Raw genomic sequence first — 26,644 nt, forward strand, 5'->3', positions numbered from 1 at the left:
AAAGTACAAGGCAAAGAATGAGTTAGGAAGACACTAAACTTGTTAACATATGTTGTTAACTGCATAGACAAAAGTCTTGGTACTTGACCAAAAAATCATTTATTCATAAAAATGAGTCGGAAATGAACATGAATGATCCTCAAAATCATTTCACAAATAAATCTGACAAAATAATCATACCAACAAGGAATTGTCAGATTTTTATTTGACAAAAAACATTTGTGCAGCAAAACATATACTTACAAGTTACAACAGCAGTTAACAAAGCGTACGGAGCAGAAGAAAGTGGAAACAATTAAACAATAAAGCACTTTCATTGTGTTTTTATTAAACCTCTTTTACTCATTCTTTAAACTTTTTTCCCTAAAACAGGTTTTAGTTTGCGTTTGCATTATTTTTCAAACCGACGTTAGAGGATTTTCCCGTCTTATGTACAGTAGAATAACGTTAACACAAAAGTAATACCCTTGAAAACCATGAACCTTCTTTAGTAAACAATAGCAATTTACAAACACGACAAAAGCAAAGATTCAAAAATTCACAAAACAGTCCTTCGATTTCTATGCAAGAAGATTTTCCTCGTGCACTTTAGCGACCCTTCTCTTGGGAGCTCTCTCCTGCTTCATCGCGCGGCAGCGCACGCAGCCCAAAACAATTATTCCAACAATAACAATGAGAGCAACGGAGGCTACGATTGGAATCACGATTATCAATGGCGAATTCTGTTGCTCTTCTGCACCGGTTTCGTCTGCATAATGGAATCAATAGAATAACGTAACAATTGACCGAGCGATGTCATAGCTTTAAGTTAATGATCAATAGTCTTAACAACAGTGTTGCGTGTTGTTACAACACTCATTGCTGGAGAAGTTTACCTTCGTGGTAGTTGATGTAGAACGGGCCAATTGTGATTCTTTCGTGACCCAGACTGTTATTGCTAAGTTCAAACAATGTTTTTTCGACCTCCATGTCAACTGATCGTCGTTTTCGGCGATTGAGCGTCTCAGAGCATCGCTAATCAAAACAGGCAAATGTTAAAAATAGTAAAGCGCAGTTTTTGTCACCTGAGACGGTCATTCTGACATACCGGGCGGCAGTCGTGTTTGGAGAGATCGCATAGGTCAACACGGCAGTGTATGAAGGTTGTGTTGTGGCCTTTAAATTTAAAAATTTGTGTCTTAAAGTCTGCGGCCCTCGATTCTCCGTTACTGAAGACCTCGATCGAGTTTTGCAGTACATCTGGGACGGCACAACTGGAAGAAAAATATCGATAAATAAAATTTCATAAAACCAAATCACATCAAATCAACAAATCACTGGAGATAAAAACAGTATGATTAATACTGCGTTCTGGTAAAATCGCTACAAAATATTGTGCACTGCATGTTTCTGTACGAACCCATTCGATATTAGCTGTATCGAGGGCAAGCTAGATGGGTTACTGAGAGGTGTTCCCCAGCAGTTGGTTGCTATTACAGAGATCCGGGTATCCGTAGTACTAACAAATGCCTGCAAATGTAACATGCACAAGCTTACGAATGATGAATAGTTTGAATGAATGAATGTATGATGAATAGTGGCACCGTATAGCCATGGTTTCCATTAGTTTTGTTGCCAACTACAGCGTCGACCATATTCAGCTTTGATTGAGTTGCGGTTTCCTGATTATACGAAAACATTTCAAAGCGCTAAATGGTTCATACCCGAATGTGCAGAACGTCACGGGTTTTGTATATTGTTTTTCTTTCAATATGCAGGTAGGTTTCATCAGTGTAAGGCCACATGTAAATTAAATACTTCCCTACTCCATCCAGCTTGTTAAGATCATGTGACCTGGTCGAATATGGATAGACGTTATTACAAGACAATAAAAATTTTTATCCTGTTGTAAAACTTTGCAAAATAAATTAGCTTTTGCGGAGAAGAAGTAACGTTTGAAGAAAAATTAAACAGCTAACTCACGATGCATCTAGCACTCTAATGCCGGGTTGTTCATCCCTGTCGATATCTGGAAGCAGGTCACTTATAAATTTCGGTAAGGGGTAGTTTTTACCGGGAATAACCACTGTGCCATTTGGCAGAGTAACCGGGGGTAAAATGGGCATTCCGGCAATTTCAACTCCTTCCAGAACGGGAGCTCTCTCCGGTACAAAATCGTCTGGTACTTCCCCATCTAAACTGTAGTTAGAAGGGCCCATAGCAGCGTCCAAAAGATCAGGATAAACAGTTGGACTCCCGTCAACTACGTCTCCACCTTCTGGTATCCTCATCGGAGCTCTGTAGGGTCCTTCAAATACGCCATTACGGTTGGGTTGTCCATAGTGAAAGTTTACAAACCCAACGCCCCTGCAAAATAAAACTGCATTGAACATACGAAGCATTATTGTGGGTTTGAGGTTTGTTCCGTTACAAAAAGCATTTGTTGGTATCTTCAATGAAAAAGTCTAATTTGACAACCGAGTAGTGCTTATCAGTTGTGATAAAGTTAGGCACTGTATATTCATTCACTCACGCTATTTCATGACCACTCTGCAATGTGGTCGGCAAGTTCTTAGATTTAAACGCGCAGCTCCAGCGCGCTTCTAGAGTATTGCCAGATGACACACCACCACCATTGCTGATTGATTTCTTGTTGGTGAGGACGTTTGAGTAGATGAAATGCGTTTCATTTTTCTATGAATTTGATAATATGGAAACCATTGTTAAAAATATTAAGTCAAATAGGGTTCAATGAATGTACAATCATATAAGTTTTAGTTTTAATGTGGTCAACAGAAAAAGAACTGAATTGATAAGTTATTGCTGAATCGTAACGTGTGCTTCAGTAAAGTGCATGAATTAAATAAATAGATTTAGCGAGGTAGGCTGTATCTGTAAAATCAAAGTAAATAATTCAGTACTATGAAAATGCTTGCGGAATAGCTTTACCTGTATCATATTTTCGCAGTCGGCCAAAAAATGTCTGATTGAAAACACCCAGTATTCACTATTTCCAATTGTTTTTTTAACGCCCTCACATTTTGTGTCTCTCAAGGTAAGCAAACCGTAGACTTGAATGACCCAGGGCTCGACTTTGATCTTCATCAAATTAGGATGACAGGTGACTTGAAAACTCGATCTTGCAAGGGCTGAGACTGCAAAAAAACATTTAACTCCAAACAGGTTATGAAAAACAGGAAGCTATGAGGTCTACAGACGAGTAACAGTGCGTTGCGTGACACATAACAGGTAACGGGGGAAGTATAAACGGATATTTCCTGGGATAAACGTGACAGGATATATTTAATCTTGATTACAACACTTGAAATTTGTTCAGCTTACGAAAGCTACTGATAGTTTTCCCCATGCTTGTTGGGTATACTTACGCCTGCAGTCGGTGATACCGTCTCCAATAAATTGCTTCATACACTCACACCTATAACCGCCGGCCAAGTTAATGCATCTTGCGTTTATGTGGCAGATGTCTTCGTGATTCGCACACTCGTCGGTGTCTAACATGTGTAACATTGTGACATGGAATTTGCATGGAAAAACAACACAAAAACAAAACAGATTTGAGAAATTGACAGTATATTACCGACACAAGTTGTATTGGCGTGATTCAAGTGATACCCTCGCGGGCATCGACAAGCGTAGGTCCTCATAAAGTTTTCACAAGAGCCTCCGACACAAGAGGTCGGATCGTCGCATTCGTTGATGTCAACGCAAGTTTTTCTAAACCGGAAAAACGCAGGTAAATCAGCAAACTCAAATTTAGTACTGACAATGACAACATTTTGGATTAGACACAAGAAATGACCAAGCCTAACACAAAATGGAAGTAATGACATGGCAAAGTCGACCAAACAAGAAACTGATTCTTTACTTTGTAGCATCCCATCTCACACCACGCCAACAAACACATTTGTATGATCCTGGTGCATTTTCGCACCAGCCATATCCGCAAGGATTCCCGGCGCATTCGTCAATATCTGAACAAACGACAAAACGAGCTGTAATATACGATCCAAATAAAGCATATTACAATTGTATTGTGAACGCAACTAACCGATGCAACCGCCATACTTTGAGAGGCGATAGCCTGGAGAGCACTGGCTCGAAGGATCTTGCTGAGACGACTGCACAGCGGCATCGCCGGCTTGAATGTCTTGTGATGCGGCGCCTGGTTCTGTAACATAAATTTGGAACAAGTTTTTTTGAATGTTCATGAACCAGCAGTAGATAGACAGGTATCGATTGGTACTTTAAGCCCTGGAAAAATAGTCAAGTTTTTACTTAAAACTTCAGACAGATTTGTACCGTCAATGCAGTTTCCATCGGTGTTTGCAACTTGCCCTAGAGGACAATCGATGGTTCCCAACCCGGTATTGTCCTTATTTTCTATTTCTTCATCAACATTTGGGTCGCCTTGATCCAAAACAACACCTTGAGTTTCATCATCTTTATTTTTGTTTTAAAATGAAAACATTTTTCCTGTTATTTTAAGCTTTATAGTTTCGTTTATTTTTTCGCCATTGACTATGGCGAGCGAAAATAAGTAATGCTATAGCCTTATTTTTGTAGCAAAGCGTTACAAGATATAGCCTATGCTCGCAGGTTACAAACACTCAACGAACAGGATAAAAGTAGCAAAGTCGGGAAGCTTAAAACGTGCATGATGTTAACTTTATACGGCATCTTTACACAAGTAATTGTCAATACTCATTACCCACCGTCATCATGGTGATGATAAAACTGTTCACAGAGTGGATAATTACTGAAAGACCCACAGTCGTCGGCGATCCACTTCAGGTTATCTAAACCAGATATGGCAACACAGTTGGTGTTGTTGCCGCTTGCTGCTACGGGTTGATTGTCTGCCCAGTTTTGATCGGTTCCAGTCAAATAGACTGGAGCAACTTTGGTCTTTCCCCAATAGAATCTACTTCCTGAAAGGAAATAGAAATAAAATATTTCAGGTTACCGTAAAATATCGAAAAAAAATCAAATATCTTACCCTGGTCTCGGCTCGCTCCGACCCAGAATGTTTTCTTTCTCCAATCAGCTACGTTTTGGAACAAAGTCTTTGAAAACTCGATTTCATTCAATGATTCAAGTTGAGCCAACTCTTCTGCTTCTTGCTCGCATAAGATATTAGCGTGTTCAAAGTTTAAAGCGGGATACATTAGGATAGTGTACTCTTTGCCTTCGTGATTGCCTGCAAAAGTTAATTTAATTTGAATTTAAGACTGATCAATTAGGTTTATGAATATTAGTCTGTTATAACCCAGTGTTGTTAACGGGGCTGTTTTGTTTACAACCAGAGTCTAACTGTAACCAAAAGATCGTCCTTGTTAAGTTACAGCCTGTATTTGATTAATTAACCCCCAATTAATCACATTTAAACCCAGGATGTGACGTAGTAAAGATTAATTGTCATACATGCTTTTGGTAACGAATACAAAAAATTAATCTCTAGCTAAACAATTGGTGCCCAGAGTCCGGGCAAAATAAACAAAAAGGATTCTTTGCAGGATGTGTGGGTCTGACGCAATATTTTTGGGCGGAAGTATATTACGAACCGGTCTTCCTGTCAACAACTTATACCTCCCATCATGCAAAAGTTATGTCATACAAATACCTTTGATGGGCTGCTCCACGGATGTAGGGTCTAAAAACAAGAAAACCTTGTTGTGAATAGTGTGTAATTTTTATACACGTTCAACAGAAAAGAGATAAAACATAACCAATTTTGCACCACTGTTAGTTCTATACTTGGACGCTTTTACTTATAATGTCGCTTTTACGAAAACTTTTTTACCGTACTGAAGGTTCCTGTAGATATCAACGCCAGTACGCCCTCCCACTCCATTAACACAGGAATAATCTTCACCATTTTTGTCAAATCTACAAAGAACATCGAGCCAGTCAACGTTGATAACGTCTGCATGAAAGTAACTAATTTTTATTCCATTTCCAAAATAACTATATAGGCCTATACCTTGTTTTATCGGACAACTGAACCAGGCAGGTTTTGTTATGGATTCCGAAATATTTAATATGGTGCGTGTTTGCAACGTCAAAGCAAGAGGTTTTAGCTGCTTCGTCGCTTCTCGCATCAGCCGCTGTAGCCAAACGTTTGTGTCCAGTTCCTGGGTCGACATTGTACATGAAATCCTTGGAATAGCTGAAACAACCCTCATGTTCAAAGTCACTTGCTGGAAAAGAAATTTTGTCTAAGTACCGGTGTTTGTTCGCGCTTTGAAAAATTAAAATCGTGATAAGTAAAAGCAGAGAAATCTAACTGCCCACCTGGCTCCTGCTGCATGGTTATCATGCCGTTAGAAATTAAAATCAAACAAATTAAGAGCTTCATCATTTGAATTGCTGCTAAACTTTCAGGATTGCCTTAACGTGGCCTCCGGCTTGCAGCTTTGGTGAAACGTAATCAAACAAATTTGATTCAGTTGGTCCGATTAAAAACAGCTAATGACGCTATACTGTCTGAACTAATGACGAATACAAAGATTATTTAAAATTAACCAGAACAAATGAAAATAATTCTAGCTTTAAAAATTTATAGGCTAACTTGTTTTGACTTGAAGTGGCTCAGGTAAGCTTTAAGTTATTTACCCTATATAAAAAATACGTTTAATTTTAAATGAAGAAATTAATCAAGCAAAAACAACGCAACGCGTAGGAAGTTAGTTTTATTCATCAATCCCCCATCTAACAGCAAAACAATCGCCCCTTCACCACAAATGACATACGGTTCAGAAATTTGCTGGCAGGCGGGAAATCCGCCTGAAACTGAATATCATCCAATACTCATTCTTGGAAGCAAAGCCGAACAGTCTTCTTTAACTGTGACAGACATTGAAAACATTTTCTGGAAGCCATATGCTAGACGCGTCTACATTTCCATGCTGGGTCACGTACTTGGATCTGGATGGTGGGTGGTCTTTGAGCACAACTGCACAACTTTAAATCCTTAGTGCGTCGTAACCTATATTTTCGATGCAAAATACTTCCAATCTGATAAACATGAGATGAGCAACGCATCCTCACCACAATAGACGGTACGAAATGTGTTTACCTTTTAACTGTTCGCTACGCCCTCACGCAATCGATTAAGGTTTTGCGCACTTTGATCGTGCGCTTTTATATTCGTTTCCTTGCTCACTGACGAAAAAGTTGTATTTAGCCTATGTATTGCAGATATATTTATTTTCACAAATTGTGTAACTTCCCTATGAACCCCCACATGCTTTTATGAACCGGTTGGTTACTTTTAGTTTATTTGCGTTTTGTAAATTGTAGTGGACCCACTGTAACGTGCAGTGATTAAATAGGCTGATGAATAAGCAATTATTTTGTACAAACTATATAAATGTCCTAAAACTTCAACCACGTATTATGCCACATACTTTTCCCAGAAAAAACAGATGCAGCATCACTAAACGGGTGCATGTTAAAGTATGAGAGCAAAACAACTGATCATGAAATTTAATACATTATAAGGCCCAGTGAAATGCTTCAAACAAAATTTAGAAAAATTGATAACTCTAAAACACAAAAAATGCAGTGAGAATCGGCATAGTTCACTGTCTTTAGTCTTCACAAACAAACGCATAAGTAGCTTAAAGATTATTCTGACGTCCTGGACTGCTGGTACAACTGCCTTACATTGCTATACATTATTTGTTAGCACAACTCTACACAGAAGCACACCTATAGCCTGATTTTTCCTGAAAAGGTAAGCATATGCTAAGCACTATAGCTAGCCATGACCATTCACACTCGCACTAGTAGTAATAGGTATCTTCATATATGCCATAAACACACAGTATTTATCAAACATGTCGGTATGTTTAAAGTTTAAACGGTACATTTTCTTGAAACCTTACGCTATGTTGGCCCGCAGACTTAGTAGGCCAGTATGGAATAAATCAACTCTGCGTACCGGATAGCGTAATTTGATTTTAAATGGCTGATATGCACCAACACTAACAACCTTGCACCAACATATGTGTGCAATGTGCACCGGCTAATCAAGTATAAAAGAATACAGTATAACTGGCCTGTAATAGAGCTTCGTTTAGTTCGTCAGCTTGGCCCAATGAGACATATTTTTTTCGATTCCCGCAGAATTAAGCCTATGTAGGCTACATTTAATGTGTTCTCCAGTTAGTTTTATTAGGGTTCGCATAACTCGACGGTTTGATACTTCGGTTTCTTTACACCAAGTAAAACAACTCAAGTGATGAATGCAATTTAGTTGTGTGAATGTTTGAGTTTATAGAAAACGTATTTTCATTGCGTTAATGAACCTGTTATTTATCCTGCATATAAATGGATGAATTCATATTAATTGTGTGAATGTGTGTTTTGTGCGTTTCCCCAGTTTCTAAACCAAGTTGAAATGACTAATAAACGTCAATTGCATTACTGTATTGTCTTTTAAAATTCAACGTGTTATCCGGGAGCCACGTGCAGATGCCTCACTAGTGAACTTGAGCTTGAGCTTGAGCTGTAGTGTAGCAGCAGGGGAAGGCGATCCAAAGCAGGACACAACGTTTTCACGTTTTGTTGCTTGTGCTTGTTCTGAAAAATTAGCGGCGCGAAAGCCATTGCACATGCAGCAATGAAGCAAAAAGTGTTTTGCAATTAGCAATCTAAAATATTTATTGGTGAACAGGGGGCCTACGAAGAATAAAAGGTTAAAAACGACTGGTCTAACTCTTTGGTCTGTTTTTTCAATCGTAAAGGGCAGCGCACTCCTAAATGGTCATTATCTACTTGGTCTTTCTCACCTACCTTCGTATTTTTCCACACCCTTGCAACAGACACTGAACGAGCTTTGTTGAAAAAGGTTTTTTCTTCTGTTTTCACTCCGACCCCTTGAATGCATTTGTAGCCGACGATAGGCGCAATTTTAAATGAAGTAATAATCTAATTCAATGTGTTATGCGCTCCCTTCCCGGATAGAATACAAAAGAGTAAGATACAGCTTTGTACTTTAGATAGAAAATTTTAAGGAATTGTGTTGTAATACAATGAACTCGCTTTGTGATCTAGTGCATGTTGCGTTTCCCGCAAAGTTTCCGCAGTCATGTTGTCTCGGAAAATAAATTTATCCATTATTCTTTGATATCATGCTTACCTGTAACAACGGACGTCTGCCCTTTAGTTACATTTTGCATTCATTTTGGTCGTTGTCACGTTGGCAAACAACAACAACAAACAAACAACATAACCAACCGTATAAAAAACGATGAGGTTGTGCGGTAGACGACGTTAGATTAGCCTATACACATATATCTCAGTCAACAAAATAAAAGCTACCCTTGGAATTACAATAGGCCTACGTTTTGTGCCAGCGGTTAAATGATTTACTAGCGAAACGTGTCTAACTTTCTGTCTTACATTAGACCAGGGATGTCCAACCTGCGGCCCGCGGGCCGCAGTGCGGCCCACCTGAGATTTTTGTGCGGCCCGCTAGTCATTTTCACTACAAACGTATGTACTTCATGTACCGATTTTTCTTAAAATTTAATAGGTTTTGCGGCCCATTCAATTATTTCAAGTGACAATGCGGCCCACTATAATAAAAGGTTGGACATCCCTGGATTAGACCATTTAGCCTATGCAGTATCGATCTATCCGCCGCTTGGCTATCCACTGGTATTTAAGTATTTCTTCAAAAATATTATATATTTGTTACCGTTGTGAGCATAAGGAAATATTACATTGTATAGAGTTTTGTTTACGGAAATCGCCTTCATCAAACGTGAATCTGCTCAAAGAAGCTAAAGCATTGTGTTTCTGTGTCAAGTGATATCCTATTTCTTGCTCATTGTTTTTGTTTTTGATTGAATATTGTATCGCCTAGTGTAGTCATTACTTCGTGTTCATTGTTTAGTCGTGACATTGTTGTGCATGCCTATGTTACGTGATTCAGTCACAGTCATTCATTCAATTCGTGTATTAAGAAAATAGCACAGTAGCATTTTGCTGTAGCTGCTGTGCCAATGTTTTATCTAAATGTATTCGTTCAAAGAAGCTTCAATATAATCAGTATATACAGTTGTCATTCTTGTGCAAACTACTGTTGTATTCAATTTGAAGAAGTTCAGTGTCGAATTAGACAACTTTGTTGTCACCTTCACAAATCAATAATTCGTTAAGGTGAACAATTAAGTCTAAGGTTGACAAAAGTAGACAACGACCTTATGAGACTCATATAACATCGAGCGCAATAAACAATTCGACAACCAAACATTGTAGTGAAGTGATTAAACCTTACAGGTTACGGTACAATAGACCAGGGCTTCCCAAACTGGGGGTCGCGTAACGAACTTCAGGGGTCGCAGAGCGTATACCAATTTTACACGAAGTACAAAATACAATCAAAACAAAATATCGTTCCAGCCTAATCAACATTGAAACCGCCTTGAGACCAGCATTAACATATATTGAGCCACGGCTGGACTTGCTTTGTAGCAGAAAGCAGTCGCACCAATCACACAGAATAAATGTGTTTGCTTTTTTGTTTCCAGTAGCCTACATATGTGTAAAGTAGTAAGTAGGCTTTGAGTACTGGTTGCTTGAATTCAGTCTTTGCATCTCACTTAATGTCACTAATGACTAATGTATATTTCGCGCTGCTAATCAATTTAAAGGTGAAGGGTCGCGGAAAACTTCAGAAGTTTGAAAGGGGTCGCGAGCAAAAAAGTTTGGGAAGCCCTGCAATGGACAACCATTCCATTACACCGTGTTTAGCTGAAGGTTGTCTTAATTCGTACTTGGTTGCATGATGCAATTTAACGATATCAATTCTAATATTGATCGCCTGCATTAACATAAAGTATCTTGATAGTATAATTACGTCACAGCAATAGCTTACATCATAACACTTCCCATTTTCAAGGATTCATATTGGGAAGATTTTTTTAATTCACCCGATTTGGAACAATATTTTCAATCGTTTTCAGCTCTTATTTGTGCTGTGATATTTGTACTATCGAAGCTCGGCTTCTCATATCTGGATCCACTGGTAACTCACATGCTGTACCACTATTTCTCGAGCTTCCCTAGATACATTTTTTCTTTCTTTAATCATAACGTTTATTCGCATACCCAGTCTTTTTTGTGAAAATAAAGCGATATGCTAAGCTGTAAATGCTAAACAAAGTAGCAAGCGGCAAGCCTTGCTAAGCACAAAGTACTTCCAATCAGATAAACACGAGGTGAGCAATGCACCTTCTAAAGTTTATTCACCACAACAGACAGTATAAATGTGTTTACCCTTTAGCCGTTTACTGCGCCCTCACGCAATCATCATAGCATTTGTGCACTTTAATCGTGTGCTTTTACATTATTTTGTTGGAATCCGGTTAAAAAAAGCTTGATTTTCAAAATTATGTTTATGCATCACAGACATAACTTGCTGTACAAAATGCGTAACTTCACTATAAAACCCCATACTTTGGTTTACCCAAGCCTGTTCGTTATTTTTGGTTCATTTGCATTTGTAAACCATAGTGGACCAACTAAATGCAAACAAACATTTTCTATTTAATGTGATTATGATGTGCAGTGATGACAGAGACTTATGAATAAGAAATTAACTTGTACAAACTTGCAACTGTACAACAAAGGCAATTACTACGAGTCGCGATAAACTGGAGAGTTATACAGTATGCATTACAAACCTACTGTTAGCGTTGACTATGCGGCTTGTTGTCTTTGTCGTTTGAGGGCAGCAAGCATCACCACAAACAATGCCGCGTGATTGTGAGTCAGCAATTTTTTCTGCATTTCAGATTTTGCAAAGTTTGTGTGACAATTGTGATTTTGCTCACTGAATGCAGGCTTCGATTGGAAAGTTGCTTGGACGTATTCGTGTTATTAGCGGACACATATCTCGAAGTGCAATGCAATCAAGCAAGGACATCACAACTGTCGATTATTTAGTTTTGGGAGCTGGATCTGGCGGCATAGCAAGTGCGAGAAGGGCAACAGAATTTGGCATTTCTGCTGCCATTATCGAGCATGGAAGATTGGGTGGAACCTGCGTAAGTAGTTCTCTGCAAAATAAATTGTTTACATATCCATTATTTTGAAATTTAGTCCTCTTTGGGGTCTACCTTGCAGAAAGACACAACCACAGGGTGCATTTGTATACTAGGCTCCATTTACTCAAATTGTGACAACTGGTTGTGCACCTGTGCAAGCTGTTTGAGAGACCCCTTGTTTGATAGTGGTTGTATTATTTCATATTATTTAAGGAAAATGAAAGTTTCATTTTTATACTTGTCCATGCTTAATGTACTTGTGATATGAAGGATGGTTTAATGACATGTATGAATGTCTGAAACTATAGAGGTATTGTACTAAGTAATATAGATTATTAATTTTAAACTGTAAATTGTTCTAGCCATTGCAACCTCATTGCATGTTACATAAAAGTAGGCATACCAGTTTCATTTGACTTAATTTAATTTCTGGTTGAAATATCATATAATGTTGAGGTTCTCACATCATGGATTCATAACAAATTTGTTTAACCTCCATAGTGAAATGTGTGGCAGATATACAACACTTATTAATTACCAATGTACATGCCAAAATTCTGAATTACATATTGATTTAAAATAAAAAAATAAGCAAAGTCTTTGTTTGAATGCCAATTTATTTTGTACTTTGACCCTGCAGTGCAGTCTATTGTGCCAAAATTTTGTCTCTCTAAGCTACTAAAGATTTCTCATCAAGAGTTGTTATAACTTCCATTCTATTGCTCAAATAACCCAGACCAGAGTTTGGCGTATAAACAAACTCAATATGTGAGCTTTAGTGCTGCACTTAAAGTGTGTTATTTTGCACTTAACTCCTGTGCGCTCAATTTTCAATTGATTTAAAGATTGAATAAGTGAAACTGTGTACAGCACTGTGTAATTGCACACCTATGTGCTCATTTCCATTGCTTCTGAGCGTTTTTGCGCTCTGCACTTGTCATTTTTGGTTGTTTAGTGCACTCATCTTTCTGAAAATGGCCATACTCTGCAATCTGGTGAATAACTACAGTAGAAGCCTTGTTAAATTTGGCATGGTGTAATGTGAAGCATTAGCAGTATAGTACTTGTAGTATCGAAATATCATAGTTGACATTTTTTCTGCTTATCATCTGATGGAAAGTGCACCCATAAGACTCATCAATTCGCTAGCGAAATTTTTTCATGCTCATGCGAAATTGTAAACATAGAAGGCAAAGTTGGTTGTTTGAGTGCTGTTTCATCATAAATTAACATATAAGTTACAAAGAAAATCTTGTCATTTCATTAAAGGTTTTAACCTTCGTGCACATGATATGTTATTGAAAACTTCCATACTTTTCGGTCTTTTCCATTCATTTTTTCGTACTTAAGATTCTTTTTCACATAAGTAATTTCAGATTTTTAAAGATTTCTTCTTTTGAGTTAAAAATTATGGTATTAGATTGAAATGAAAATTATCAAGATGATGTTTGGGTAAATCATACTGCCATAGTTACAATGCAAGCCCTTAAAAACTTGACGTTTTTAAGGCTTGACTTGACGATTTTAAGGGCATTTTAACATTTTGTTGTTAGTAGGGTTGATGTGGTGGATTTTGCTTCGCATAATTTGCATATTGGATATTAAAGTTTACTAAAAAGGTGTAAACTTGCTATAGTTTTACCATAAAGTTTAGCGGTTGGCAAACTAGATTACCACCTGAGCCTTATTTATGTCATAATTCTTGTTGCAGGTAAATGTTGGCTGCGTTCCAAAGAAGGTTATGTTTTACACTGCAAGTCATGCTGAAAGTTTGCATGATCACGCTGACTATGGTTTTACAGTACCACAGCCTGTTACTTTCACATGGAAGTAAGACACACTTATATTGCTTTTTTGTAGCTAATGACCCATTTTTAAATTGCAGTTTGTAAGTTTGTGAGTCCTGACTGAAAAAGTTGGCAAATCTAGGGATAATTTTTAATGCTTTCATTAACATTTAACGGTTTTTGCAAATCATGCGCCACAATAAATATGGTATCTATGATAAAATCATATTCATTTGATTAATTTTGCTTGGTCATAATGAAAATTTTAAATTTTATAGCCCCAGGGCTGTACTATATATTTATTTTATCACCAAACTTTGACAATAATATTCAACACAGAAATTATAAAAATAAAATGTTAGGTGTGCCGCTTTTTAATCCTATGTCATGATGAACAAATGTTCATAAAGAGTAGGTAGTGTTGAAATGTTTTTGAAATACCACAAAGTTGCTGAAAGTAAACAAACTGCAAGTAGATAAATAATTTTATTAAAGCTTACTAGTTTATACTAAATGTTCATATTTTAAAATTGCTTTCTCTCTAGAACAATTAAAGAAAAAAGGGACGCGTACATAAAAAGACTCAATGGCATCTATGCAGCAAATCTGGAAAAGGTAAATGGAAAAAAAATATTACATTTAGTTGATTTCTTATTGCTGTAAACGCTATGTAAGATAGAACAGTTGATCTGTTCTGCTGGGAAGTGGGCACATATTCTGCTTTTATTCAGCATGAGCTCGCGTTTCCTGTCTGCAGAAGTCGTGTTCATTTAGTGCATACCACGATTATCCTGCAAGTCATGCCTCGTTTAAGTGAATTTAATTCTTAATCATATTCATTTAATCAACAATTAACGTGTTTGAAGTGGTTTGAATTAAATTATAAATTTCTAGGCTCAAGTTTCCCACATCCAAGGCCATGGGGTTTTCACAGGAGAAAAATCCCCTTATCCTGTGATATCGGTTGCTGGAAAGAGATATTCTGCTCCAAATATTTTGATCGCAACTGGTAAGTTTTTGAATGCAATCTAACAGTGAAATATTGAAACTTCATGTAGCATTCCGTAGAAAATGTTTCAAATGTGCTAGTAGCACTTGTAGAAACCAGTGTTCTAACAAAGCCAGTTTTTTCTGACTCGAATCAAGTCGAGTCAGATTAAAATTGTGACTCAAGTCAAGTCGATGAATTTAACTTCAAAGTTTTCCTGAAGTCGCACTGTGTGTTACGTTACATTGGTTGTTGTAATGTCACGAGCCCAATGCTATCTCCAAATTAGCCTGGTTGATATTTTTTCAGAGGAGTGCAATTTTTTAGCAGAGTAATTGATTTTGTTACTTAAAGCTCTATATTTTGCCGTTACGACTTTAAGTGTTATGAGTTAACACTTAAAGGGATAGTTTGAGGGCGATAAAAAAAATTTTCAAATGTGTTTTTAAGCCCAAAACTCCGTAATTTTTTTAAACACACCTTATATATATGTGTGTTATGTTATGAACATCCATCAACTCATTCTAACACACATGTTTCAAACAATTATATTTTATAAATTCTATGTGCAGGTGGTTATGCGCTTTTCCCATCAGAGGAAGAGATACCAGGTGCATCCTTAGGAATTACAAGCGATGGATTTTTTGACCTAGAAGATTTGCCAAAGTAAGGACCGACAGATATTTTATAATGCACATTGCAGAATACTGTTGTGTTGTTTTGACTGAAAACGTTTTTTAACTACAACTGCAGTCTGATGCAAGTGTTTTCTGTAATGCTCTCCGCATTACGTGTAATTTGCAAATCATATAATTTTCATTACTTAATAAACTTGTATACAATGACAAATAATTAAATTGATTCGAGTATTTATTTTGCATGATGTACGTTGGACGCGATGCATTTACAACCTGTTGTGCTTTTTCCAGAAAAACGGTCGTAGTAGGAGCTGGCTACATTGCTGTGGAGCTTGCCGGAATATTGAATGCACTTGGCTCTGAAACAAGACTCGTGATAAGACGACACCAAGCTCTGCGCAACTTTGATTCAGCGATCAGTGAAAACGTCACTCTTGAAATGCAAAATGCTGGAATCGCAGTCGACAAATTTTCGCACGTGAGCGCAAATAACTCTACAATTCATAAAATAATCTTTTTCCATTTTTAATTGTTCAGTTTTACTTTAATCCTCGACTAAATCGTATTAAATGTTCTGCTTATTCATACATATTACGTAGGTAAAACAAGTTGTCAAGGATTCTTCTGGAAAGCTGTCTGTCACCATATTAAGCTCGCCACCAGATGGCGACGCGTGCACACTTGTCGTGAATGATGTCGAGTGTTTGATTTGGGCAATTGGTCGCAATCCAAACACCAACATCGGACTAGACAAAGTGGTAAGTTCAAGGTCCTCACTACTGTGCGTTTTTCCAATTGTTTTACGTCATCATTGTACATTTCTTCAACACAGGGTGTTGAATTAGACGCGAAAGGAAATATAAAAGTAGACGAATTTCAAAACACAACAGTCCCCGGCGTGTACAGTGTTGGCGATGTGCAAGGAAAACAATTACTCACGCCAGGTATCAGTTTACTTTGTGCGCCAATACTATTCTTAATTGGAATCTGGCGTGTAAACTTTGCACAATTTAAGGTACTTTATGCCCATTTGTTGCTCGAAAGTCAACAGATTTTCTTGTTCTTTTTAGTCGCCATAGCTGCCGGCCGTCGGTTGGCGCACAGATTGTTCAACAATGAGACGAATCTGAAGTTGAGTTACGAGAATATTCCAACCGTTGTCTTCAGTCATCCACCAATAGGAACTATCGGATTCACTGAGGGTAACTTTTCTTATGGTTACGTAGTATTTATTAGTATGTAATACATTCCAAAATAGCATGTCATCAAGCTTTTTCTCTGGGGATTCACTTTCGACCATCTCTTTGGCTTGATATCAAAATAAGGATCTGTTTGCGCTAGGTCTTTCATTCAGCAGTGTTCCTTTATTTTCTTAGAGGAGGCGCGAAAGCAGCATGGCGACAAAAATATCAAAATCTATAAAGCCTCGTTCACCCCAATGTACTATGCAATGACACAGAGGAAGGAAAAATGTCTCATGAAACTCGTGTGCTTACTTCCGACCGAAAAGGTAAACAACAAACTTTTGTCTTGCCCTGGCACTGTGTTTACTCTTAGGGCGTCCTTTTATTTGCCGCTTCTTGTAACAAAAGGCCCAAATACTTTGTTTAAATTTGATAGTATTTCACGACACATCTCTACCGCGTTCCTAACGATCAATCAGTGCGTTCCTTGACACTCGATCTGTTCAATGCCCTTCAAAAACATGAATATAATCTAGCAAATATCCACAACACACACACATACACAGATTAATATCTATAGTCCATTATCTTTTCTATATCGCTATGTTGTAACATATCCAGGTCATTGGTCTGCATATGCAAGGTGTTGGTTGCGATGAGATGCTTCAAGGATTCGGCGTGGCTATAAAGATGGGCGCCACAAAGGCCGACTTCGACAACTGTGTTGCCATCCATCCTACCTCGTCCGAAGAATTCGTCACAATGCGGTAACTGCGACATCGCCCATTGATTAGTGATTTAGCTTGAAAATCGAGCACTTAGAAGTAACTTTGTTGTTTAAACTTTGAAAATGCGGAGACGTGCAGTTTTTAGTTCCAGCTATTGAGATATTATTGTTTGTATATCGCTTATAGGCAAATTAATGTAATCTGCAATATCAGTTATGTAGCAAGTCTTTTTTGTTCATATCATTTAATTTGCAATGACGTGCTTCTGTATACGGGTTATAACCTGTATAGTTGAACCAAATTATATTTTTCAAAATGATTTTCATGCTTCACTCTCACCAACGTACTGGCAAATCCTATGTCGTCTATTATTATTTCAACGTATTGATATTTGTAGTATCAGAAGCATTATAATAAATGTGCACAAACTGCTATTTTTTTTGAATGTAGGTCTACTCTATACGCAGTGTTTAACCTAATGTTTTAGAATTGGAATGTATCTGCGAGCATAACAAAGTAAACAGAACTTAAAGACATTCCAAAGGTACTGAACACTAATTGCGCCGAGAGGTTTGTTACTCAGGGTTTGACGTCATAAACACATTGGCGCGAAGTCGTTTTCAGAACATGGGGATGATAAGTAGGTCATCGACGTAACATGTCCGTACGATTAAGAATGGAGAAAGACGCAAAGCTGCCGTCCATGACGCTGTTTATAGCAATATGATATAGTTGGTGTCAAATTAACCGCAGTTTGATATTTTTATGGTGTTGTCGGGTATTACCCCGGGGATCGAAATGAAAAGAAGCTCGAAAATATGATGCACAGTAGAAATAGCGAAGTATTCGACGCTTCGCATATTTATTTTCGTTTTTACTCGACTGGAACCGGTCTGTGTTACATTGACGTGGGAAAATGCGAAAACAAACCAGAGTCAATACACAGTGGGAGTATATGACTGTGGAACTTAAAAGCACCGGATTTTCACAGAGAAAATTTAATATCAGCGTAAATGTGAGCCTACCAATCACTGCTGTAGTTCCTAAGAAATAATCAACAACAATTTTGACCAGATTAAATTCATCCGCGCTGAAAAATGAAAGAGCGGAAAATCATATCTTTTGATAATGGTCGCTTAATACGATACGACATTTAACAAAAATAATACAATACGGCAAAAAGCGAACCCTCGGGACTTCTCAGAACCAGATTCTGCAGCGCACAAACATCGCTTGTCAGTTCTTATGAAATAGGAAACAAGCTGTGAACTATAGAATTCCAGAGTAATTGCGTATTGTGACTGTTTCGGGCATTTGATTAGAACCAGGAAACGTTTGGCAATCAATAGGACCGAGCTTAGTTCTTAGAAATCTTTATTGTAAATGATTTCCAATGCCTTAGCGACACCAGGACTCTACCACTGGCAGAAAATGAAAGCGGCATGCTTTCTTGAAAGGTTTTGTTAAGCACACTGTATAAATATAATACATAGCACCAATTACACACTATATCACTATACAATAATACACACACTATTTACAATTTCTACAAGCAAAACCGCATCGCCGGTCTTAGACCAAGCAATGTAGCGTTTTGGTTCATATAATTTCACACTTTACCGCCGCATCAGACAAAAAATTGAGGTTTACATTAATAAATAACGAACCGGTAAATTTTATGTCTTGCAAAAATTACAGTTTATACCAAAATAAAACATTTCAGTGAGCATAAAACGCAATTACTTAAACAGAAACTTAACTTAAAAAGTAACTCAACTTAAACAGTAACTTAAAAATAACTGCACAATCGTAATGATAAATGGCGCATCAATGCACTATAAAACCCTACAATAATAATCACGACTGTAAAATGCAATATTCCCCGTTTTGTAATGTGCTGTTGACTGCAAGTGCACTATATCTTTTCACAAGGTAAAGCTTTCAATCGTGTACCTTATGGAACGAATTTACATGACGTGGAAAACTTGTTATAAGGGCGAGGTGTAAACAAAGGCGTATACTCGAGTTTACTGTAGGTAATCTTAACGAATTTGTGTTCAAAAAAAGTATAAAAGACTGCAGCCATTTCAAAACAAAAAAAATTGTGTACATGAAAAAGCATGGCAAATGCCCAAACAAAACATTCATGAAATGTCTGTTGTTTTAAAAGTACGGAAGTCGGCCGTTTTTAATTGACCAGTATATAAATAGTGAAATACGTTAGTACAGTAATCCGATATGGTATAGACCTCAGCGCTACTACGATTGAGTGACCGTTAGACCTGCTCCTCCACGTGGTTTTCCATCGATTTAAGCGGGATTTTTTGAGATTGGTCACGTGTCACGCTGGCCCTTCCAGGAACTTTGTTTCTACAAAAATTAAGCGCGCTTTAAGATCTGACTCGGAAACTAAACAAAGGGTTGTATGATTCAAACACATTATAATCAAATAGCCCGAAACCTGGAAATGATTGAATCATTTACATGTTTCGTTGAAAACAGTCATGGTACAGGTTTTAATTACTCACCGCTTGGCAAACAAGTTGCTGATTTCTTGGAAAGTTTTGCCTTTTGTTTCGGGCATTACTATTGCGAGGAAAACAGTAATGAAAATGCAGACTGCCATAAAACCGATGAATACGTAAGGTCCAGTAAAATCCTGTAGAGTAAATATCTCAGGATTATTGTAAACATCTCAATGAGTTTGTAGACTCCATCATCAATAATGGGCGCCGCTAACCACTCAATACCCAACACAAGAAAATACTCTACATCTGCTTCCTTTGAGACAGGACGTAATCAACAACTTTGTATAAAATCTCGGCAAGACTTACAGCGACAGATGGAAAGCTGATCCCTACGATAAAGTTACACGTCCAGTTGACTAAGCAGGCGACCATAAATGCTGGGGGACGGGCAGCTTGTCTAAATAACTCGGCGGTGATAAGCCATGGAATAGGTCCTGTGGAAGTTCGTGAAGTTTCGGTGTTAGTATAATAGTGTTGCTATGGACTCTACTTTCTTATGATATACTAAAATTGTTGTCGTTATTATTGTATTACTCTGATAAACACTACTGAGCCTGAACTGGAATTTCTTTTTAAATGTTTAGCCGTTATACAACAATTAATACCAAACAGTATTAATTAAACATATTTCAATCACATGTGTAATCTTGCCTGGGCCAATAGCAAATCCAACGATGTATCCAATAACACAAGCGATGCTCAAATAAGATATCCATGCAATTTTCTACAGAGCAAAATACTGTTTAAAAAACTAAACACGGAAAAAATGAGGAATGTCTCATTCTAAGGCCTATCTTACCGTGATCACAAGAAGATTTAAAATGATGGTGAGAGCAAGACACCAGAAAATCATTTGACCAAATCCCCACACCATCAGTGCTTTTCTGCCAGTACGTTCAATTATGGCAACCTTTGAAGTGGATTTTTAAAAATAATTAATGAAAGAAACTTTCACATTTACTACAAACACTAAACAAATCCACAAACAATAAAAACCCACCGAGATAATGGTCATAAGCACATTTACAGAACCCACTGCAACTGAGGCCATGTCTTGCGGATTTCCCTTCGGAATACCAGCGGCATCAAAAATTTTGTTAGAGTAGAAGAAAACCTATTATTGATCAAAAAGAACTCTTAAGTTCATTTTAGGACAAAAGTTCTGGGTAATTTGTTAAGCATAAATCCGATTAAATATGAAGTGGACCATGCAATTTCAATTGATGTGTGCGTTCTACATCGATTTTAGTGTCTAGCAAGACATAAGTTTTGTATATACCAACTTAAATTACAGGCTGTTATCCATAAATCAGCAATCAAAAAGCAAGGTGTCAGCTAAGTTCTATGAAAAGTGGCCAATTGCTTCAAAGAACTGACAACTACTTTGGAGAAGAAAAATAATAACAAGGCATCAGGGAGTGGTAAGACTTAAATACCATCCAACACCAGCTCATTTTAACTCTAGCACTACAAACAAGACTAATGTCTTCAGGCTATGTATTTTAAGTGGGACAGTAGTTATCTTAACAAATATGTGGTTAACGTAGACAAGTATGCTGTCATGTTTTCATGTTCATTTACAGTTTCCAGATCAGCCGCATAGTATTATGAGATTTATTAACTGCAATATGCCATTTCATCAGTAGCCATGCCTTTCACGCTATGTCCAAAAGAACAGAGTTGCTGCATAGCCGCACATGTTTCTGTAACTATTGTATTAATATTGTTATGTTTGGCATAGCTTAGGATCAAAGCATGACTTACATGTATGATTCATATTATCAAGTCATTATCAGAGAAACAAGTCCTACAAGAAAATTTTCTCAGCCTTAAATCATTCATAAAGGGCATCAACGTCACAACGGAATTTCAAAAAATCTGGCTCAACCGGTAAAATGTCCAGTTTACATTTTTGGTTTCTAATTAAGGAGTACAATTGATATCCTGTCAAGCCCACATTTTTGCGCCCCACACACACCCACAAATACAGCCAATCCGATCACAGAAAAATTTTGTTGTGTAAAAATATCATATTGCCCTTCGTAAGTCTTTATTTGTTATGAATTTATGCAAAAAATTAAGGAAATGAGTCAGAATCAACATGGTGTGTCTTAACCTGCATCATTCCCCACAAGAATAACTACTGAATGTTAAAAACAAAAGATGTGAGATGAACAAAGATGAAAGCCGGGTATATAAGAGATGTACGGAACAAATGTATACACAGTAAGTTTGAATTAAAATGCAGAAACTTACAGCGTTAATGCCAGAAAGTTGTTGGGCGACCATCATAAGCAAAATGGTGATTAATTGCCAACGCACTGTGCGTTCACGGAACAACTGTGGAATGGAAAGTGCTCCGGCTGCCTCTTGTTCAGCTGCCTCTGTCCTCATCTCTTCCATCTCAGTCATAACATTGTCAGTTCCACGCAACTTCACTAGCGCTGTAAAGAAACATAAAATCTTAGTTACAGCTCTCTTACCAGCCATAAAAAAAATGGTCCAGTGAGGTTTATAGTATAAAATTATCTTTGTTACTATTTCTGGCTTCATCCTCTTTTTGCTGATCTATAAGAAGGAACCTAGGGCTTTTAGGCATGAATGGAAAGCATGCTGATTGCAGAATCGATGGCACACACGTAAAAGCGAGGAGGAATGGCCAAAGATCTGGTGTGCCCAGCACACTTTGCAATCCAAATAACTGTAAAATGGACCAATGGGGTTTCAAAGAAAGTAAAATAATCAATATATAGCATTCGGTATATCTAATGGTAAAAAGATTTGGTAGGTTAAAGTGGGAATGATTGAAATCTGTGATTACCGATTGGTCGCAATAAACATAAGTACTGTCACAGGTAAACTTTTATTTTAATCAAGGATAAAACTAATATATTTGAACGTATTAAATTTATGCAACCACATATTTGTAGTTAAGTGGTCTGAAAAAGGGTAATGTGTATGTATAAATCTGAAGCATGTTAGCTATGAAGGGCACGAATTAGGTTTATTGTAAAAGCAAAAAATTTTTAACAAAAAACAAAGAATTTTACTTGAGCCACCAGGATTCCAATAGTGATGAGAAGTTGATTTAAAACACCAATAGCACCACGCCATTCCTTTGGTGATATCTCTCCTATGTACATTGGGACCACACCAGTTGCCAAACCTATAACACAACATTGCCTGTTCTGAAGAATTGTTGTCTGTTTTACAATAAACTAACAAAAGAAAAGAAATAGACAAAACTGTACAAACAACTCAGCACATTTGGCTTTTAACAACAACACCGTGATGTTTGCAGATTGCTATCTGCGAAAAAAAACAACTAAAACCAAAAGAATACACCAAACTACAGCTTTTTACAAAACCTATTAAATTGATATTTTTAAAATGGTTTGTTAATAATAATTAATCAATACAATGCTTATTATAATGTATTCATAACTAAAAGGAAAGTACTATGAAGATTATTATTGAAGACCAATAGCAAAGATTTACAACACGCCTCAAATATATATAACTAAAACAATAATTCAAGCTATTATGTTTCAACACAAAGGACATGTCCCTTACTCCTTGAGTGCGTGAAGGGAATTGTTGGCTGTTGAAGAACTTTATTTTAATAAAAAGCAGGAACCACAACCACAGGAGGTATTTCAAGGACAAACAGACAATACAGGCCATCGATATAATAAAAATTTAGTAGAGCGCAGATCACTACCGTATTTACCCTCTATCACAAACACAACTCCATCTGAATCATGTAACAGAAGTAAGTTAGAACAAACATAAACTCTTGGATAGAATTTCAATTATGCATTCAAGAAAATACATGATAAACAGAATGAGTTATGTAAGAGATAAGGTGATGGTACAATGAAATGATGACCTAAGGGTTGCTTAGACAAGCAATTATCGGATAAATGTGTTCTCCAATTCATAGTAAACAAACCAAAGTACGATAAAACTGACCAGCAAAAACTCCAATGAGAAATCTTCCGATGACAATTAAGGCAAAACTTCCAGCTGGCTTAGCTGCTCCCAAACAAATAGCAGAAAGAACTGAAATGAGGTTGTTGATCATTAAACCACCAAGCCTGGAAAGAAAACATAATAAAAACATGCAAACAATATGTATTAGGATGTTTCATTTTTTCACCATTTTGGAATTTATGAGATATCGCCAAATTAGAACAATGTACTTCCACTGAAACTTCAAACAAGGGGGTGCAACCTCAAAATGACATCATAAATCAAAAAGAAGTTTAGATTCTTTCATTGTGCCCAAAATACCGCCTAGGGAGACCCCAAGCTTTTTTAAATTCCAAAATGGTGAAAAAATGAAACATCCTAATGTATGTATGCTTCGCATATTTCATTTATTATTATTATTATTATTAAACATTACTAAAGAAGAAACAATCATTACATAATCAAAAAGATACGTGAGAAAGTCACACATTACGTACAGTAGCTGCGGAAGTAAAAGACACCATCAATCATTGCAAACCTACTGTTGATTAATTATTTATTTATGTATAATGTCCTGCAGACATTGTATCACTGGTGAGTTTGCTTCACAACTTTGCAAAAATGTAACTAACCTGCCAAACTTTGCTACAACTGGGCCCACTAATAGGGAACCTATCATACCAGCAAAAGGGAATGCTGCTACTGCTAATGAGTACATATTTTCCCGATAAGATTTGTGGTCTTTATTCACCTAAAATTGTGCAAATGTATGATTTTTGAAAAAAATTGTCATGTCAATACTGCAACTATATATATGTTTATGTCCCACAAGTTTTGTTCATTTTGTGAACATACGTTAATTTGATTTTAGTACGAGTAATCAACATCTTTTTAGCAAAAACTACAAAATACTTACAACACAGGGTGCAGTGGTGGCATTCAAATCAATGATGGTCACATTTTCACATTGTTTTAATGGACCAAAGAAATAATCTTTAATTTCCTAAATATATGAGAACAATAAGGCAACGAAAAAAGTGAAAGTCATTTGCATTGAGAAAAAATATGAAACAACACTCAATCTTACATCTGCAGGTGCATTAACAACTGCAATATTGTATCCATATTGAAAAGCAGACCCAATAACAGCCATCGCGACCCCCATAATAAGTGGAAAAGTTGCTTTTGGCTTCTGCATAAATACACAAAAAAAACGATATAAGAATTAGGCCTATTATGTATGTAAAATAAATATTAACCAATCAACCAATTAAATAACTAAATAAATATTTAGATGATAGCTACGTGCACATGTATGCACAATATGTTGTGTCAATATTAGCTTGAAAAACAAGAAAGCTGAGTCAAGAACGCAACAAAATAGATAAGAGTCCCGGTAGAGTACCACAAGTGAAATTAATTTTCTTAATAAGTTCAACCAGGTAATAACTTATAAATTTTAGCCCAGCTCTGTGTTATGCCTACATGAAAAAGATGAATTTTAGCAACAACTGATAGCGCAACTCAAAATTTTATACTACAAGCAGCATTGTTTTTGGCGTCAGTTTATCTTTGTGTAAAGTTTGGAAACTGAGCAGAAAATTTCAGATTTGCATGCTACTTGTAATTATATACAAGTAATCTTGTAGGGGAAAGAGAAGATGTTCCCATGTAAACAACAGAGTTTCAAATCTTGTTTGTCCAGCATCATGTAATGCCATACAGCAATTTAAGATATGGGGAGTACACACATAACGAGGGAAATAACCTTTCATATGTTATATAATGGAACAATTATTATCTACATGTAAGCTAAATCTTTAAAATTATTTTTTCCATGTACACGATCAAAAATAAATTGTTACTGTAAAAAGTTTGCAAAGTATTGAATGATTTATTTTTCACCAAATGTTTAAGTATAAAGTAAAGTAAATCAACTGTACACTGCAAACTTTCCAGCGTGGTATAGAATAAAAAGTAAATTGAACTTACTGAATTGTCTTCTACCAAGCCTTCACCCATTTTTAGTTTTAGCTCAGCCAATTTCAACAATAATTGATGAAATAATTCAACAGCAATATGTGAATACGCAGACAACTCGTTTCAATATCCGTGTAAATATTCGAGGTAGGTAATTTTCAGTAAAGTCACTTCAAATAAGTTGTTTTATTTTTTTAGCGATGTATACAGTACGCTATAAAGTTCAAGAAATATAAAGATTAAATTCAGTACCGGTAAATAAGTAAACGTATGACAGAAATCTTATACCACGTTAATGTAATTATAATTCAGTTTGCAGAAAACAGGTTATAAAGATTCTATTTTTTAAAATAGCCTACTAAGACTAGTTTCAAGTTAAATCTTCACTACTTGGTCGATTCCATACTCAGTAGTTTTCTACATTGAGCACGCTCACACCTGAATAGGCTAGGCCCACGCCTTTTATTTCAACCAATCGAGTCCATACGATACTCCTGCCACGTACACATGGCGGACGGCTATTTATTGCAGAGGCGTGTAGAAGGCGTTTTTTTACTAATATTTACTTTCTTCAACATTATTCGAGTTTGTAGAACTCGTCGAAACACACACTAAAGTTTTTAGCTAATAAACAGTATAACGTACGACATGTCATACTATTAACTCTACTTATACCACGACGACTAACGAAAAAATAAATGATACGATATTTCTGGCCCAGTACGAGTACAACTTAAACAAGTTTCTCAGTCGTGATGCGATTTGGATAGAGCTGAATAATTC

The 26,644-nt window shown here is 36.7% G+C and overlaps 3 protein-coding genes across 4 annotated transcripts; 1 reads left to right on the plus strand and 2 right to left on the minus strand.

The window, feature by feature from the left end:
• Window positions 1-185: 185 nt before the first annotated feature.
• Window positions 186-7,296, minus strand: LOC143464889 (uncharacterized). 2 transcript variants are annotated; one of them, XM_076962929.1, is made up of 19 exons: window positions 6,292-7,296; window positions 5,981-6,197; window positions 5,801-5,886; window positions 5,621-5,650; window positions 4,997-5,197; window positions 4,713-4,928; window positions 4,300-4,407; window positions 4,049-4,168; window positions 3,866-3,971; window positions 3,578-3,714; window positions 3,366-3,491; window positions 2,929-3,134; window positions 2,513-2,673; window positions 1,963-2,346; window positions 1,704-1,833; window positions 1,400-1,509; window positions 1,088-1,253; window positions 876-1,014; window positions 186-748 (listed from the first exon to the last, which is right to left on the minus strand). In XM_076962929.1, exons 1-19 carry the CDS (start codon window positions 6,356-6,358, stop codon window positions 561-563), a joined length of 2,898 nt encoding a protein of 965 aa, XP_076819044.1. In that variant the 5' UTR covers window positions 6,359-7,296; the 3' UTR covers window positions 186-560. The 2 variants fall into 2 exon arrangements, with proteins under 2 accessions (XP_076819044.1, XP_076819043.1); XM_076962928.1 differs by having other exon boundaries at window positions 4,300-4,440; window positions 6,292-7,291.
• A 4,500-nt stretch (window positions 7,297-11,796) lies between these two features.
• LOC143465831 (glutathione reductase-like) lies at window positions 11,797-17,815 on the plus strand. The gene is made up of 11 exons (XM_076964328.1): window positions 11,797-12,056; window positions 13,768-13,886; window positions 14,389-14,458; window positions 14,738-14,852; window positions 15,404-15,497; window positions 15,761-15,947; window positions 16,069-16,227; window positions 16,302-16,413; window positions 16,540-16,671; window positions 16,846-16,979; window positions 17,275-17,815. The coding sequence occupies exons 1-11, from the start codon at window positions 11,847-11,849 to the stop codon at window positions 17,422-17,424; spliced, it is 1,482 nt and encodes a 493-aa protein (XP_076820443.1). The 5' UTR covers window positions 11,797-11,846; the 3' UTR covers window positions 17,425-17,815.
• A 630-nt stretch (window positions 17,816-18,445) lies between these two features.
• Window positions 18,446-26,098, minus strand: LOC143465043 (solute carrier family 2, facilitated glucose transporter member 5-like). Its single transcript, XM_076963171.1, has 14 exons — window positions 25,874-26,098; window positions 24,969-25,073; window positions 24,798-24,884; window positions 24,514-24,632; window positions 23,882-24,006; window positions 22,960-23,075; window positions 22,448-22,610; window positions 22,166-22,353; window positions 20,910-21,023; window positions 20,709-20,819; window positions 20,561-20,633; window positions 20,216-20,343; window positions 19,910-20,040; window positions 18,446-19,751 (listed from the first exon to the last, which is right to left on the minus strand). The coding sequence occupies exons 1-14, from the start codon at window positions 25,901-25,903 to the stop codon at window positions 19,658-19,660; spliced, it is 1,584 nt and encodes a 527-aa protein (XP_076819286.1). The 5' UTR covers window positions 25,904-26,098; the 3' UTR covers window positions 18,446-19,657.
• Window positions 26,099-26,644: the final 546 nt, after the last annotated feature.

This window comes from Clavelina lepadiformis, chromosome 7 (genome assembly GCF_947623445.1).
Source record: "Clavelina lepadiformis chromosome 7, kaClaLepa1.1, whole genome shotgun sequence".
Lineage (NCBI taxonomy): Eukaryota > Metazoa > Chordata > Ascidiacea > Aplousobranchia > Clavelinidae > Clavelina > Clavelina lepadiformis.

Coding starts and splice junctions, on each gene's coding strand:
- LOC143465831 (XM_076964328.1), top strand. CDS start 11,847: ATGCAGGCTTCGATTGGAAAGTTGCTTGGACGTATTCGTGTTATTAGC. Junction 16,228..16,301: donor ACATCGGACTAGACAAAGTG/GTAAGTTCAAGG, acceptor TCTTCAACACAG/GGTGTTGAATTAGACGCGAA. Junction 16,414..16,539: donor AAAACAATTACTCACGCCAG/GTATCAGTTTAC, acceptor TGTTCTTTTTAG/TCGCCATAGCTGCCGGCCGT.
- LOC143465043 (XM_076963171.1), bottom strand. CDS start 25,903: ATGGGTGAAGGCTTGGTAGAAGACAATTCA. Junction 23,076..23,881: donor TCTCATTGGAGTTTTTGCTG/GTCAGTTTTATC, acceptor GTTGTGTTATAG/GTTTGGCAACTGGTGTGGTC. Junction 20,344..20,560: donor TGGATTTGCTATTGGCCCAG/GCAAGATTACAC, acceptor GAACTTCCACAG/GACCTATTCCATGGCTTATC.
- LOC143464889 (XM_076962928.1), bottom strand. CDS start 6,358: ATGATGAAGCTCTTAATTTGTTTGATTTTAATTTCTAACGGCATGATA. Junction 3,715..3,865: donor GTGAGATGGGATGCTACAAA/GTAAAGAATCAG, acceptor TTTCCGGTTTAG/AAAAACTTGCGTTGACATCA. Junction 1,834..1,962: donor ATTAGAGTGCTAGATGCATC/GTGAGTTAGCTG, acceptor ATATTCGACCAG/GTCACATGATCTTAACAAGC.